A 15,625-nucleotide genomic window follows, 5' to 3' on the forward strand; every position below is an offset into this window, starting at 1 on the left:
ATTTGCATTTCTTGATTATAATCATCTTTATTTCTGAGACTATAATTATAGGAGGTATCAATTCCTGTATTAAGTTTAGAATTTACTAAGCACATTGCACCTGTCGGAAGGCTCCTTATACTATAATCAGGACTGTTTAATACACTTTGCATTATAATCTGGAGATCCCAAATCTTAGCCACTGGAAAGTTCCAAATCTGTCAACATGGTAAAGATCAATCTTTTAAAATATAAATCGCAGCTATTGATGTGAGAAGTATTTCTTTAAAATGCTTGAATACTTATTGTGTTAAAGTGGTGAGAGTCAAATTTAGGTTCTGCCTCTTAAAAAAATTGTAAATAATTTGGAGAAAATAAGGTTCTGTCGACACCTAATATAAAAACAGCAATTGAACAGTGAATTTCTGGCACTTTATGCTGGAGTATTGCTTACCTAAATTTTGGGTGAAAGTAATAAATTATACAATTGGCATGTGAATTGCGACTTTCAGCATGCCATTAATTTATTACACCAAAGGTCTAGATTATTAAAACATCAAATGAACAAATGTTTCATGTGAAACATACAGTACATAAGGTCTCTTTGCTGTATGACCATGTGCACTGTAGGTGTCATACATTGCTTCTGTGTTTTCTATGGCTGGTTAGTTCGAAACAACATGCCTGTGTTCACAGGTTACAGTGAACTTTTTTTTCGTGGTGTTTTAATTTGCATATGAAATGCAGCTTCCACAATGTGTCTTATTTGCTTCAGTTGCCAATGGGTGATGGCTCCTACCAGTCCAGCTCGAGGGGGTTTTGCTTTTATCTTTTGTGTTCGGCCCTGCTGCTATACTCATGTGAGATTCAGCTGAGCAATCTGACACTTCTCCAACTGCTACTGTTTCATCTTCCAGGAAACCCCAGCAAGAATGCAGAAATCTTGAAGTTGCCACTGCTCCTAGGCAGCGAAGCTACGGTATATCAAGCTTAAACCTTGCTCCGATCACTCGAGTGAGCATGATGATGTCTCTTGGTCAGCTATCTAAAGGGGCCAGCCTAGATGACCTACTGGAGACCTGCATTCAGTCTTTTGGTAAGATTTACTTTTGTTACTGTAGAACTCATTGTTCTTAGTAGATTGGAGCCTCATCAGGTCTTTTCCCCTGACAACAGATATCTTTAATAATTGTTTAATTATTTTTGTAAACAGTTGCATTTTTAATGTTTTTAATTTTCTGATTTTAGAACTATCAATGCATTTTAGAAGATTTAGTTCTATATATATGAATAAGCTGCCCATCACAAAATGCTTATTAGTTTCTGCAGAATAAAGGCAATGGGTTTATAAAATGTAAATAGCCCTGATATACTGTTATTTTAAGGTGTTTTAATATAGACAGTGTAAAACTATCTCAATCAGCTTGCACAGAATATGACTGCATAGCATGGGCTTTTAAAAAAATAAGTATACTTAGCCAAAATATGGAAGTGCATGGATATGTTATTCAAATCATTGCTTAACTATACATAAGAACAATGTCTGGAATTTTAAAAATGAAATCTTTTATACCATAAACATTCAGTTCTTTCACTTTATTCAGAGAACACTATTGAAATATGTCTTGTGATTATTCCTTCATGTTACCATAGCCTAAAGAATTATTTTCAATATGAAGGGTTGTAACTGAGTGTTCATGAAACTAATGAGTTCTATCAATTTATTTTGCCTGAGCTTTGAGAGAGAATTGTTTTGTGCTCTGGCAGAATGCTGCCACGTTTCTGAGGAAAATGAATGGAAACTGTTCTGTTCAGAAATGAATTTGTGAATCTTGTCTTTGTATTTGTGCACACCTAAGTCAGGGAAAGAGATTAATCAGACAGAAGCGAATGAGTACCAGTGGTTTGAGAAAATACAATATGATCAGCTCACAGAGTTTATGTTTCACTTTTATTTTGTATGTCTCTTGGTACTTCAGCCAACTTCCTTTGAGGGTTAATGATGGTTTTCTCTAAATAGATTAGCATGGGGGGTGGGGGAGCACATGTAATTACCTAAACCCTTTTCCAACAATTTTCTGCATTATGGTACCATGAGATTGTAAACCAGCATATTTCTATCAGCTTAGGTTTGATGGATATAGAAGCTAAAACGTTTTATGAGAGAACTGTGTCAGAGGCATTAATTGGCCCAGACATTGTTGACATGTTAGCTCGTCTTGAAAATCATATTATTCCACAAACATTCACCCCTAGGTACTTAAATATACAAGGCAAAATACCCTCTTAGGGTGTTTCAAGATTATACCTGCATTATCCCCAGTTCCAGCAAACAAAAGGTACTGATATCTGGTGCAGTTTAGATTTCAACCCCAGTCCTTAGAAATAATCCCAAATAGATATTGTGCTTATGAAGAAATTTATTAATAGTTAATATATAATTCTTTTAGCTAATACAGATTATAGCAGAGCAGTCTTGGAAAGTGATTGATAACAAAACTTCGCCCTAACTAATTGTTCCAATCTCTCAGGTTTACTCTACATGTAAAGGTAAAGAAACATTATTTTGTAACCTTTTCTTATAAAACTTCCAATTTCATAAAGAATTTTCATAACTTTAAACATAGTACATAACATGCCTCTTGTCATTTTTTAATTGCACTATTTTTCTACTTGATGGATACATATTTACTTTCACGTCATGATGTACAACTGCCTTAGCATTCAACATAACAGCACTTCTTTGTACTATTCAAATGTTAAAATAAGATCACCATTTATTTCTATTCTAGTAAGATTCTTTCAGATACAGAATGATGACATACATGAAACAAAAGCCAATTTCTGAAGTACCTGTCAGATTTTACTGCTTTTTATACAATAACGGTAGCAGCTGCAAACCTTAAGGAGCCATATTTTTTACTTTAATGTGATTTTCAAAGCATCTTTGGGATATAATATTGGCAAATAGCAGGCTTTCTCACTGTGGTATGTCAATCACATCTTACATAACACTGCAACACTGATTGACTGCTTCTACCACCATCTAGATTGCTCTATCTAAAGTAAAGTTCCTGTTGTAACCCACGTCTGCATTCCTTCAAAATTCCATCCTTCTCAATAGTCCCTTCATTGGGATATCATCCAGTTGCGTTCATGCCACTTCAACCAATTGCAGCTCATGTCCTTTCTTCAACTACAGTTTCCAAATTCACTCGATCTAGCCTTCTTTCGGTGATGCAAATCATATAAAGAGTGTCTGCCGTGTGAATTGATGATAATCACAGACCAATGAATGGCTGGGATTGTGTTATGCAATTCTGAATTATAAGAGATCTTGGTCTTTATTCTTCTACCCACCCCCAATAGTTAGATGGGTTTAAATTGGATTTTGACTCATGTTTGGGGTTTTAGTAGCAATGTCTGACGAGAAAAATATAGTAACAGGGTCTACTGAAATCCCATATATAATCACAATTTCTTCCAATAGTTCTGCAGTATGACCCAATTCCGGCTGTCTGACTGCTTATTTCTTGGGACTAAATCAGATACTGCGAACTGTACAATTGTTTACATTTTGTTCTCCTATATAAGTTGATTGCAAAGGGAAGTGATACTAAGGTTTTCTTTCAAAGCTTCATTTATCTAATACACTGTCACTACTTCATTCATCCAATGCATCGTCACCTTGATGGGATGTAAACCTGAACCTAATTTGCACTGAGGAGCCAAAGGTTTCTCCAGAATGACTGTAGGTTTATTGAAGGATGACCTCAGAGTTAATCAGATTACCTGGTTCAGAGAGAGTTTCCATAATATATTCACTGAAGACGGCACTATATGGTTTCCCTTTGTAGCCATGTAGAAAGGAATGCTCAGATTTTGGTTCTTTTCAGCCTCTGAATTATCCCATTCAGATGCTATTCCATGGTGCAATATTTTGCCTTGCCTGTTGGTCATGTTTCTACCTTCTTTGCTGAGCACAGCACATCTTTAGAAGAGGACAGGACAAAAGGTATTCATCCCACTTCCCATTTATGTACGCCCTTTATAATGGCATCCATAATAGCAAGAAATTATTTGAATACTGAAATAAGAGTGATGAACCTTTCATTCCACAAGCTCAAGTGAAATATTAGCTTAACTCACTTGTTGGAAACTGATGAGATTGGGTGAAAGATTAGTTTAAAACCCTGCCCAATTTTATGCTATGTTGAAGTCATTGGAGAGTAACATGGGGTGAGGTGAAAAACCAGTATTCTGACCAATTTGAGTTCCCAACTGGCGAGTTAGGTTGAAAAATAACAAGCCACATCCTGAAGCCCACTAGCTCCTATTGCCAGCCTCACAAGGATCATTCCTGTGCAAGACAAGTCAGGTCAGTAAATACCTGTGAATCCATGGAAAGATGCTGTTACATTTTTGGTATTTTAAAATTAATTATCAGTTGGGAATATTGTATCCTCGTTGAGGTTAGCTGCATAGATTCTCTTTTACTTAATATTCAACATTCAAAATCAACATTATTGATTTTATTTATAATCTGGACAATATTTATCTTCCAACCAGCACCACAGAAACATAATTTCTGGTCATCACCACATTGGTGTTGCTGTACACAATTGACAGCCATGTTTCTTACCATGTAATGAACTTTGAAATGTCATGCCATGAAAAAGTCAAATTACATGGAATCTACAGCAAAGAAACAAGCACTGTACCCCACTTCAATATCCACTAACAGCACTGCCCTGGAAGATTCTTTGTTTATGCCTGCTCTTGCCCCACCGAGCTTATCTCTTCATACCTTGACTCTGTCTCCCCTTCTCCAGTCCCTTCTCACCTACATCCGGGACACCTCTCATGCCCTCCACCATTTTGACAACTTCCAATTCCCTGGCCTCTGCTGCCTCATCTTCTTCCTGATGGGCCATGGTCTTAGAGCCCTTCACTTCTTTCTGGGCAAAGACCCAACCAGTTCTCCTTCACTAACACTCGTCTTACCCTCAACAATTTTGATTCCTTCCACTTTCTACAAATCAAAAGTCTAGTCAAGGGCACTCACATGGGTCCCAGCTATGCCTGCCTTTTTATTGGCTACGTGGAACAGTCCTTGTTCCAAGCCTATTCTGGCAGCACTTCCCAAACCCTTCTCCACTACATCAACAACTGAATTGGTGCTGCTTCTTGCACTCGTATGGAACTCGTCAATTTTATCACCTTCGCTACTAACTTCCATCCTGCCCTAAAATTCATCTGGATCATTCTGACACTTCTCTCTCTTTTCTGGATCTCTCTGTCTTCACCTCAGGAGACAGACTATCTACTGATATCTACTGGAAACCCACTGACTCCCACAGCTCCCTCAACTACAACTCCTCTCTGTAATGAAGCCATCCTCTTCCCTCAGTTTCTCTGACTCCACTGCATCTCTCAAGATGATGCTTTTCATTCCAGGACTTCTGAAATTTCCTCCTTTTTCGGGAAACGTGGCTTCTCCTCTGCTGTAGTTGATAGAGATAGTATTTAGCTTGCCTGTATTAATTAAAACAATCTACTAAAATGCTGAACAAATCCAAATGGACATTAATTGCACTCTCAGATTTAATGGTTGTGTATCATGGTCTTAATCAGAGTCTTATCAGAACACAAGTAAATGCAAGATAGTTGTTTGAAGTATGTTGTCTTGGTTGTGTCTCTTATCAGAAAGAAAAGATCTGTATTTACATATATTGGTGGGTTTGTTGTGCTTTTCTAGTATTTTAGAGTCATAGGGTCATATAGCATGAAAACAGGTCCTTTGACCTACTAAGTGTGCACCTACCATCGAGCATTTATTTATGCTAATCCTACACTCATTCCATTTTATTCTCTCCTCATTTCCATCAGCTCCCTTCCAGATTTTACCACTCACACTTGGGATCATTTACAGTGGCCAATTAACTACCAACCTGCACATCTTTGGAACGTGGGAGGAAGCCTCAAGGAAAACTACACAGTCACAGGGAGCATGTGCAAACTCCACACTGACAGCACTGGAGGTCAGGATTGAACCCAGGTCGCTGGATCTGTGAGGCAGCAGCTCAGCTAGCTGCACTGTTGTACCACCACATCTAAGTTTTAAGATGCAGTTTTTTCCAGCAGAAATTATAATACTTATACAGTAGTTTTCCTACCATTAATAATCACTAAATCATAGTGGATATGACATTGATTTTGTTCCCCATCCATTTCAAAATATCTGAAAACAGGGATAACTATCATTTAATATTATATTAGACTAGAATTTAGGCACTGGATTTCAGATTTCACCTTATAAACAAAATAAAATTGAAGGATGTCAGCAAAATTGGAAGGCCAGCATGTACAATAAAGTGCCCAATATCTCCATCAAAACATCAAAGGATTTAACAAAAAAGCATTTAAGTAGATTTGTATTTCTGCCATGAAATTTTATATCTTCCAATAATGCCCTGTGACCAATTTCTGTTCTTTAATCTACTAATGTCACTATGATTACCAATACATGTGGTTGAGTTGATCATTTCTTGTTGGATCAGCAGAAGTATGAAACACATGGTAAATCTATTGACTACTGGAGATTTTCTTTCTTGCATTTGTAACAAATTGATTTTAATCAATTGCCAGGATCGACCTAGTCACATTGTGGTGGGGTGTAGACTCTGATGCTTGCAGCAGGCATGCTTCACAAATTCTAGTGCTCGCAGTGATCGGTTATGAGGGTTGGTGATGTTGTGGGAAGTTACCAAATGCTAGGTACATTACAGCAGCTGCAGGCAAAATTTGAGGAAATATACATCAGCTGCCTTTTGAACAATTTAATGTAGCCAGCTAGAATAGATTTGATGAGAGCTTGGACATAGGCCCCCTTCAGCATGGTGTTGAGAAGCAAGAGAAAATACTCTTAAATGGAAAAATTGATGGGAAAACTCTCTGGGTGGGGGGGAGAGGGAAGGTAAGCAAATGGCACCATGTTCAAATGCTATTTGCTTGCATTCCAACAACAAGTATGCTTCTCAGCCTATACCACAGAGGGAAGGGGATACACCCTCTTTGTTGCTTAACAATGAGCTGGAGAATTTGAGGGGAAGAAGTATGTTGGATTATTGGCATACACGGCCTTGCCTTTTGTTTATGATATCAAAATGGCTGACATCTTAAATGCGTGCCTTTATGCTGTTCTGGTACTTTATTGCATCTGCTTGAAAGACTAAAGTAGAAATTTGTATTTAGAAGCAGTGCAGAATGAGTATTTTAAGAATCATAACCCATTACCTTCTTTGCCTGAGAGCTAGTTCCTTGGACTGCAATAGAATTGAATATTGTTGGGTGTATAACAGATGGGTCATGCAATAACATCTGTTTAATGCTCTCACCCAAGCCGTCTTTCCCTCTCCACCACAAAACTATGCAACCATCTATTAGAATAGGCTTCATCTGACTTTAGGGTTTTTGTAGAATTGGATTGAATTTTGATTCTTGTGTTAATACGGATCTTGAAATGACTTTGTACTCCCTTGAAGGTAATAGATAAAGGAACTATGCTCCTCAAAATATTTAACATATTTGAAGATTTTAGAAAGTGCTTAATATTAGACTATGGATGAATCATTTCACCTGAACTTTATAACTATGTTCTTTTGTGTCATTTGTATTATACATGGAGAAAGGCTGTAATTTTAGTGGGGACAAGTGAAGCCATAAACTGTGACAACTTTTGAGAATATTAAACATATTTGACATTTTTATGCTCAATTTTTGTTGTGAAGCTAACTTGAAACAATATACAATACTGAGCTACACCACACCAGTCTTCCTTTATGCAGCTTGCATGTTCTATGTAGCTAATTTCTATAGATTTCATTTTGTAGATTAAGGTATGTAACCGAGAGAGAGAGGAATCTTTACAGATTTGCAACATTTGTTTTCCTCTGGAAAAATTCCACAACTCTCATGCAAGATGATTAGCTATGATTTTTGCAGACAGTTTATGAAGACTAGAAAAGGGAGTCTTACATACAGCTCTACCTCACCACTATATTCCTCTCTCGGATACTGCAGTGCTTCTGCCTTGTCAGACCGCTCATTCAAGATCCAGTACATGAACAACCACAATTTCCTCCAGTTAAGTATTGGGAACTTATCTTCAGTCCTTTCCACAATCTTTATATGTTCTGAACTATGTCAGGGCAGCATTAAATACCTCTCAACACTTTCTGTCAGGAGACATGGACCTATACAAGAAGAGAAAGTATGCCATTTTCTTTTATGCTGCTATCCAACAGACTGCAAAATGAATATTCTTGAGTAGTCTAAGTAGTATCCAATACATGTGCTCTATGGATCAATTTCTAGGCCACAAATTCAGTTTTAATTAATCAAAATCTCATTAAATTTGTAAGGAAAGGCATTTCAATTATACATTCATACAAGCATGCATTGCAATTCTGTGCTCTCTTGGGAGACGAATCTAAGACTTTTCTAATATTCCTCTGCTGTTCCCATGCCATTCCCATTCTCCATTTCTTGAGAGAAAAACTTGGAGCTGAGGACTCTTCTTTGAACATGCATTGCTCTGGGCTAACCATTAGTGGGATGACAACAACATGTTTGGCACAAAATTAATTCTCAGTTTGCCAAGCTTCAACTGCCTCCAAATGCCATGTGGTATACCTGTCTTGAACCTTGTTCAAAAGCCAAATGGGCATCAGTGTCAGCAAGGGAGTTTGAATGCCTGACTGAGGGACACCCATACATGGGAGCGAGCTCCCATAGTATTATTAAATTCAAAAGTCATTACAATAATGTGGAGGTATGGTTACCATATCAAGTGAACTTTGTGTATTTTCTGAATTACGGACAAAATCAACTTGTAGGTGTCTATGGACGTCTTACCCATTCGTTACCCAGGGACGGCCTGTAATTAAACTGAAACTCCTTGGCCATTTGACCAGCTTCAACTGCCAGTAGGTACTCTTTGAACAACTTTACTTGATGAGAATAAAGTGTTAAGGGAAACAAAATAACTGACAAATAAATACACGACTGGTCTTAAGAGGAGAATGTTCCTGCTGTGCTGCTACACATCAGAGCTACCCTCTGAGGTCCTGGGGATAAGCTGTCTTTGGATGTTGAAACCTACATAGACTCCAATTACCACCTATTTATGGGGAAAATGCACTACCTAGTCTAACACATGCAGAGCTGAAATGTCACATCACCAAATGAGGCTTCTGAGGAGTGTGTACTTTGCTTTGAAACATCAAACACTTTGAGAGGAGGGATCAAAAATATTTGACAGAAAGGACCTACATTGCGCACACTCTGAACTTCAGTAACTGAGTTGATGATGACGTACATTTTGACTATTAGAATTACTAGGCTATCTTTGTTTTAAACATAAGAGAAAACTAAACAATTTAATACACAATCCTTCAAGTTTTCAAGACTAAATCTGCAATCTTGTTTCTGTCTGAAAGGACATTCTCTTTTTTGCAACAAGAACGTTATGTAGGTAAACTGCTGCTGTAGACAGGAGCTGATTTATCCAAGTACTTTTACTGGTTGCTTTGACAGAATATGTGGTTCAGCTCAGTTACAAATGTGCAAGTTCAGAATCATGAAGGTATACTCATTGTTAGAAAATGTATAGAAATTTAAAGCAATATCCTCTCAACTAAAATGCAGTCACATAATGTAAGTAATCATTTAGTAGAAGAAATTTTTAAATTTGTTTTGTATTCTTTCTTCTAGTTAGGCTAAGTCTCTCCATTTGTAAACTGAAATTACTTTGTTCTTTCACCACAAGTAGCTGTTTCTCTGCAGCCCCAATGTTAAGACAATTTGTGCTTGATTAATTCTTTAGCTCCATGCAATACACTTCATATATAAGGTTGATTAAGAATCATAGTGGAGTAGAGGCAAGCAGAAGGTAATGTTGAGAGACAGATAACAAATAATATTGAAAATGTACAATTAGCATTAATAATCTTTACAATTGTTTGATTATTTGGTGAAATAATGTACTATTTCTCAAAAGAACAAATGGAAGCATTTTGAGCTTTTGATACTATATGTTTCAAAATATTATGATCAAGGAAGAGTAAGAATAGATGTTATTGGATAATCTATTTTTAGATAGTTCAGAAGCCAAAATGTACCCAATTAGGCCAGAATACATGTTAACATTGATGTAATTAAGACTATGTACAATTTTAATGAGCTACAACAGTCCCATCCTGAAGTGCCAGAAAAATATTTTGCGAATGGATCTAATGACAGATGAGGCCAAAATAGGACACAAGTCTTCGCTGATCTGCTGAAACCCAGAGATTCTATCAAGCCTTCTCAACAAGTGGCTTTATAACTGTGCCAACAACCCAGAGTGCAACATACACCCTCTGTAATCATTACACAACAAAATTATACAAAAGACTTCATTGTTTCTCTGATCGAATAGAAAAGCTGATAAAGTGAACATTTTCCCCAAAATAATTTCCATTATTGCAATGTCATTTTCTGGGATAATAATTTTATAAGAACATAAATAGAAGTAGAACTAGACTGTATGACCCCTCGCCACTTCACACCAGTTTATAAAATGAGGGCTGATGTGGCCTTTGGGCCACAATTGCTTCCCAACCCCCATCATTCTTGATTGTCCTGTAATCCATAAATATATCTCAAACCTGAAAGTAGTAAATGCCCGTATCCATAGCTTGCTGGGGTAAAGAATTCTAAAGATTTGCAAGCCTCTGAGAGAACACATTTTAAGGGGTTGAGCTCTTACCCTGAGATCATGCTTTCAAATTCTAGTCTTCCCTAGCAGGGGAAACGTCCTTATCATTGTCACCCTGTCATACCCCCTCAGAACTTTATATGTTGCATTCTTCTAAACTCCATTGTGTACAGGCCCATTCTGCTCAATCATTCCTCATAACAAGATCCTCTCATCCCAAGACTCAATGAAATGAGCCTTTGTTGTACTGCCTCTAAGGCAAGTTTAACCTTCCTTAAAGAAGACCAAATCAGCACACAGCACATCAGCTGTAGCTTCGACAAAGCAATGCACAGTTCCAATACTTCATTGCTCTCATGTTCTTCTCCCATCAACTCCACCCCCCCCCCCCCCACCGCCCCCATGGATTCCGTTTAGTCAATATCAATTGCAGGTTTCTAAAAAAAAAATCTCCCAATCCAAAAGCCTGTGACCTTTCCTTGCAATTTTATGAGTCTTTTTTTTCAATTTAATACTATCCTTAAACATGGATAGATCACTTTTCCCATTAAATCAGTTTCCCAATGGAATTATGACACCTTTCTTGAAGTGTCTACCTTTGCTTATCTACCATCATATAGTTTAATCTAATTTTTCAAATCTATTTTAGCCAGTTCATCTCATTCCCATATATTGTCCATATTCATGTTTAATGCTCTTGTTTTAGATTTAAATTTATCACTCTCAAGTTCTATCATATTATGATCAGCCTTCTCCAGAGGATCCTTTATTCTGAGATTACTAGTTATTAGTCATAACAGATGAACAGCTCTAAAATAGGCAGATGCCTTCAGAATCAGATCTATTATCACTGACGTATGTCGTGAAATTTGTTTTATGGCAGCAGTACAGTGCAAGACATAAAAATTATTATAAGTTACAAAAATAAATAAATAGTGCAAAAGAGGAATAACGAGGTAGTGTTAATGAACCGTTCAGAAATCTGATGGCGGAGGGGAAGAAGCTGTTCCTGAAACGTTGGGTGTCAGCCTTCAAGCTCCTGTACCTCCTCCCCGATGGTAGTAATGTGAAAAGGGCATGTCCCAGGTGGGGAGGGTCGTTAGTGATGGATGCTGCCTTCTTGACTCTCTGCCGCTTGAAGATGTCCTCGATGGTGGGGAGGGCTGTGCCCATGATGGAGCTGGCTGAGTCTACAACAGTCTGCAGCCTCTTTCGATCCTGCGCATTGGAGCCTCCAAACCAGGCGATGATGTAACTAGTCAGAATGCTCTCCACCGTACATCTGTAGAAATTTGCAAGAGTCTTTGGTGACAGACCAAATCTCCTCAAACTCCTAATAGAGTCACTAGCATGCCTTCTTTGTGATTGCATCAATGTGTTGGGCCCAAGATAGATCCTCTGAGCTCTTGACACCCAGGAACTTGATGCTAGTCACCCTTTCCACTGCTGACCCCTCAATGAGGACTGGTGTGTGTTCTCACAACTTCCCCTTCCTGAAGTCCACAATCAATTCCTTGGTCTTGCTGATGTTGAGTGCGAGGTTGTTGTTGTGACACCACTCAACCAGCTGATCTATCTCACTCCTGTACGCCTCCTCATCACCATCTGAGATTCTACCAACAACGGTGGTGTCATCAGTGAATTTATAGATGGCATTTGAGCTGTGCCTAGCCATGCAGTCATGAGTGTAGAGAGAGCAGAGCAGTGAGCTAAGCACGCATTCTTGAGGTGCACCTGTGTTGATTGTCAGCAAGGAGGAGATGTTACTACCAACCCACACTGACTGTGGTCTCCCGATAATGAAGTCGAGGATCCAGTTGCAGAGGGAGGTACAGAGGCCCAGGTTTTGAAGTTTGTTAAGCCTTGTTTAGTTTACAAAGCATTTCATGACCCTGTCCTTATTGCTACCATTGAAAATTAAAGTGCACCATGGTTATTTCAGTTCCTTTGTTACAAGCTGCCTTTATTTCTCTATTGATTAGTCTGCCCAACACCACAGTTACTATCAGAGGGCCTTGGGCTGCCTGCCCCTTGCTATTCTTCATCTCAATCCCACTTCCTGATTTTCCAGCCCAGAGTTCTTTCCCATTTTTGTCCCAACATCATTCTTTGCTGTCAGAGATGCCACCTACCTCCCCTTTCCATTCTGCCTGTTTTTCTGGAACGTCTATCCTGGAATATTCAGTCCCTAGCTTTGATCCCCTTGCAAATATAGTGGCTAAATAAAGTCAGAGAGCAATACAGCATGGATACAGGCCCTTAGGCCCAGCGAGTTCATGCTGATCGCGTTGTCCATCTAACTAGTCTCAATTTCCTGCGTTCAGCCCATACCGCCTATCCCAATGGACAGGCTCCCCTTTTCCCCATATACTGGAGCTAATCCTTGTGAATTAAAGCCCCTTTCTTTCACAATACTTTTCGAGCGACGTATACAACTCTCCGTTATGTTAGATCCCATGCCAATTTGTATGTAACCTAGTTCGTAACAGATTATTACCTTTGTGGTTGTTTTTGTTAATTTAGACATTAGCTTCTCCTGCTTTGCAAATTCTATCACGTTTGTTGGTTCCTACTGGGGCCATGATAATGGGAAGGTGGGGATGAAGGAAGTTAACTGTATCAAACTATCCAGATGACGTTTCCCTTTTCTGATGCATTGTAATGCCTGTAACTCAGAAACAACAACTGTGAGCCAACTTTGCACAAGGCACAGATACTGCAGTTGTGGTTGCTGGTGTTTTCTCTTATCTCCAACAACTTCAACATGTTGCTGATACAACACATTACCTGCCCTACCATCCCTGTCAAATCTTGTTTTATATATTCAATTAGTTGAGCTTTCCATGTATTTGATACCTACATTATTTCAACAAAGTAATTTATCTATTAGAAGTTAATTAGTCTAAATTACTAAAAATCTACTTTTAATCGGTTCTAAGCTTTTAATCAAAAAACACACCAACTTGCACCAAGTATTAGACAAAATTTAAATTTCCTGCTTGAATCTGACACAAGCCACCACAACTAAAGGCACATAATAGTACTACCGGCCCCACCACCCTGCCACCTGAACTCCAATGCCGACTATGTTCTAACCCTTTGTACTCTGTTCAATCTGCATGCTATTTAATTTGCAATCTGTAGAAATCATCATTTTGTGGCTCACATAAGGGAATATAATGAGATTTTGCAGATGAGTCCAGCCACTTTGTAGGAGTGTTTCCCAATGTTAGCAACAGTTAGTGTGGTTTTAAATAATTTGAAATTAATTTCAGTTGGCAAATGCAAGAAAGGCTTGGAAGCAACTACAGTGTAGTTGGTAGAAACAATTTATTATCTGGTTAAGGCTGAACAAACAACAGAAATTGTTCAAAATTGAGAAAACCTAGAAGGGTTTAAATTCTGGTGTTTTAAATTCATGGGTAAGTCACTCCTATATGCACTAGTTTAATAAAGTTGTTTGTTTGAATAGGACTGACTTAATTAAAATACCACACACAAGAGCTTTGTCTAAGTGAGCTATTCAGTACAGTCAAAATAGTATTAGGTATAAAATTAATCTTTAGAACATGCAAAAATCATGGCATGGTTATTAGAATTAATACCTGTCTAAATGGATTGTGGTCAAGCAAGATCCCTGGTAGATGCCTAATGATGCAATGCTCTGTCCAAACTTGCATACAAAGACCACCCATAATATTAATATCTTCAGGAGAGGAAAAAGTTAGGAAAGAAAATGGAAAAGGGACAGAGGGGAGGGGAAACTACAAACTTAAATCTGTGGATTGTGAGAGATCTACTGGAGGACTAAATTAAGTTTGGAGTACATTTGGATTTGATTTGAAATTGATATGGAAAAAAATGGTAAGAAATTATGCATTACAATCCTAAAGTTTTATCACTAGGACACAAGTTATTTGTAATGTGCTTGTATTTTTGAAAGTTATCTTACAGTCACATGGGGATTCCCATTATGAAATACTGTATGTGATTTATGTCTTAGTATCTGTGAAACATTCTCTGTCCGGTCATTATACTGATAGTGCTGATGTGCTCCTAAATGCTGTTCAAAAACAATTTTATCTGAGCATCAATTGTCAGTACCACTGAAGAGATAACTACCTAAATATTCTAAGGTCTATAAATGTAAAATACCATACCCTTTCAGATTAATTCCTGAACAAAATGCATCCTAAGTGCCACATCGACAATAGTTCAGGTTGTCATGGCAACTTGCTTTTTGTGTGATTGCAATACTCTTGGATATAAAATGCTGTACACAATTGTTGTTCTTATGAATTTCAGCATCAGTCTCGGTTGCATTATTACCAAGGCACAGATTTCCTAAACTGGGAAATATCTGGGAGACTTACAGCTATTGCTGGACTGAAAGTCCTATACCATTATTTAGTTCATGAGGCAGCTGGAAGTTTCATCCAAGTGATGAAAGGGAGGGAAGAAATGGCAATTGATAAAGGTTACTATGGTGACAAAAAGCAACCATTCAAGCAACATGCTGTGGCCTACACCGCTACAGAGAATGGTATTCAAGGCAACAAAACTAAAATTAAGAATAAAAGCTGAATTTGCATTTTTGTTCATTGCACCAAACTTTGAGCTTTGCTAATCAATGGAATTCTACAAATGAATTAACATAGTTTTATTAAAGGTGTTTCTGAAACATTTGGAGTTTTTCTACAAATAGAACATTCCAGTCTTTTCTGAATAGCAACTATTTTTTTTATTACATTGCCCACAGCAGCACAAAATAATAAACAACATTTTAGTTCAGCTTGTTTGTTTTGCTTCCAAGCATAAAAAGGTAAGAGAATATTAAATCTTTTACTTTTCAGCATTTCCTTAGCATGGACGAACACTCCATTGTGC

General features: G+C 37.8%; 1 protein-coding gene across 5 annotated transcripts in view; it reads left to right on the plus strand.

Annotated features, from left to right (window-relative positions):
* The window catches only part of LOC127575681 (RAS guanyl-releasing protein 1-like), a 122,764-nt gene that overhangs the window by 52,684 nt on the left and 54,455 nt on the right, over positions 1 to 15,625 (plus strand). For 4 of the 5 annotated variants that reach the window (XM_052025622.1, XM_052025590.1, XM_052025612.1 and 1 more), the window contains exon 2: positions 897 to 1,075. In XM_052025622.1, coding sequence (XP_051881582.1) covers positions 1,000 to 1,075 — 76 coding nt within the window. In that variant the 5' untranslated portion in view covers positions 897 to 999. Of the gene's footprint in view, positions 1 to 896; positions 1,076 to 15,625 lie in introns of those variants that run through there. The other variant, XM_052025630.1, reaches the window with a different exon arrangement.

This window comes from Pristis pectinata, chromosome 1 (genome assembly GCF_009764475.1).
Source record: "Pristis pectinata isolate sPriPec2 chromosome 1, sPriPec2.1.pri, whole genome shotgun sequence".
NCBI classification, from domain to species: domain Eukaryota; kingdom Metazoa; phylum Chordata; class Chondrichthyes; order Rhinopristiformes; family Pristidae; genus Pristis; species Pristis pectinata.